The sequence below is a fragment of the Echinops telfairi genome, unplaced genomic scaffold (genome assembly GCF_000313985.2).
Source record: "Echinops telfairi isolate 266 unplaced genomic scaffold, ASM31398v2 ScPeMD7_7424;HRSCAF=8462, whole genome shotgun sequence".
NCBI lineage: Eukaryota > Metazoa > Chordata > Mammalia > Afrosoricida > Tenrecidae > Echinops > Echinops telfairi.
Window position 1 is genome coordinate 64,907,262 of NW_022111324.1, and position 1,386 is coordinate 64,908,647.

Sequence of the window (1,386 nt, forward strand, 5' to 3'; positions counted from 1 at the left end):
ATACTCTTGATCTGAAAAAGAACTCTACATAAATCCCCAGGTGATACAAATAGTTTCAGTCATCTGCTAACTGAAAGGTTGGTGGTTCAAAGACACCCAGTGGCATTGCAGAAGAAGGATTGGCCATCTGTATCAGAAGAAGACAATGACTGGCTGAAAATTGCTAGCATAATTCTATTGTTTTACATCCCCAAATTCAGAATACCAAGTTTTGCCTTTTGATTTATAAATTCATTTTGTAAGAAGTGTAATGATATTAAATATTTAATTGTATGCTGTTATTCATTTAGATGCCTTTGTGAGAGGGGAAAAAAGGGACACAAATGTGACTGTATTATAATTACAGTTGATAGGCACAGGAACTGCTTTCTATATAAATAGATAAGTAAGACAGTCAAGTGAATCTGAGGTAGTAGTTTGGCTATAATAACTTATGTTGTCCCAGTCACTGAGCCGCCGCAGAGGACTCAGCAGCCTCCCCCTCGAGCCCCCTCGCTTCCCGACGCTCAGTCCCCCCTGCCCGCCTTCTCCAGCCGCCGCCTTCCGCAGGCCGTTTCCACCGAGGAAAAGGAATCTTACGGTATGTCCGCTATCCAGAACCTCCACTCTTTCGACCGCTTTGCTGATGCAAGTAAGGGTGATGACCTGCTGCCTGCGGGGACCGAGGATTATATCCATATAAGAATTCAACAGCGCAACGGCAGGAAGACCCTTACCACTGTCCAAGGGATTGCTGATGACTACGACAAAAAGAAACTAGTGAAGGCCTTTAAGAAGACATTCGCCTGCACTGGTCCTGTGATTGAGCATCTAGAGTATGGAGAAGTGATTCAGCGCCAGGGCGACCAGCGCAAGAACATAGGCCAGTTCCTTGTAGAGATTGGGCTGGCTAAGGACGACCAGCTGAAGGTTCATGGGTTTTAAGTGCTTGTGGCTCACGGAAGCTTAAGTGAGGATTTCCTTGCAATGAGTAGTAAAATTCCCTCTGTCCCTTGTCACAAGTTTAAAACCTCACAGCTTGTATGACGTAACCATTTGGGGTCCACATTTAACTTGGACTAGTGTAACTCCTTCATGCAATAAACTGAAAAGAGCCACACAAAAAAAATAACTTATGTTAACTTGTATAAGTCACTCTTCAATAGAAATATGTAAGTTGAACATATAACTTCAAATTTTCTGGTAACTATATTTTTAAAAGTTTAAAGAGCAAAGTTAATTTTAATAATATAATTTATTTGATGTAATAATCCAAAATAGTGTCATTTCAACATCTTTTCTTTTTTTTTCAAATTGTGTCTTTAAACTTTTCTGTGCATTTTACACTTAAAGTACATAACAATTTTGACTAGCCACATATTAAGTATTCAATATCCATATGTGGTT

General features: G+C 40.0%; 1 protein-coding gene across 1 annotated transcript; it reads left to right on the forward strand.

Moving 5' to 3' along the window:
- Positions 1 to 582: 582 nt before the first annotated feature.
- On the forward strand, positions 583 to 1,073 carry LOC101639180 (eukaryotic translation initiation factor 1-like). The gene has a single exon (XM_045298265.1). The coding sequence runs from the start codon at positions 583 to 585 to the stop codon at positions 922 to 924; it is 342 nt and encodes a 113-aa protein (XP_045154200.1). The 3' UTR covers positions 925 to 1,073.
- Positions 1,074 to 1,386: the final 313 nt, after the last annotated feature.

Bases quoted from the DNA above. Each gene is read 5' to 3' on its own strand.
- LOC101639180 (XM_045298265.1), top strand. From the start codon at position 583: ATGTCCGCTATCCAGAACCTCCACTCTTTCGACCGCTTTGCTGATGCA.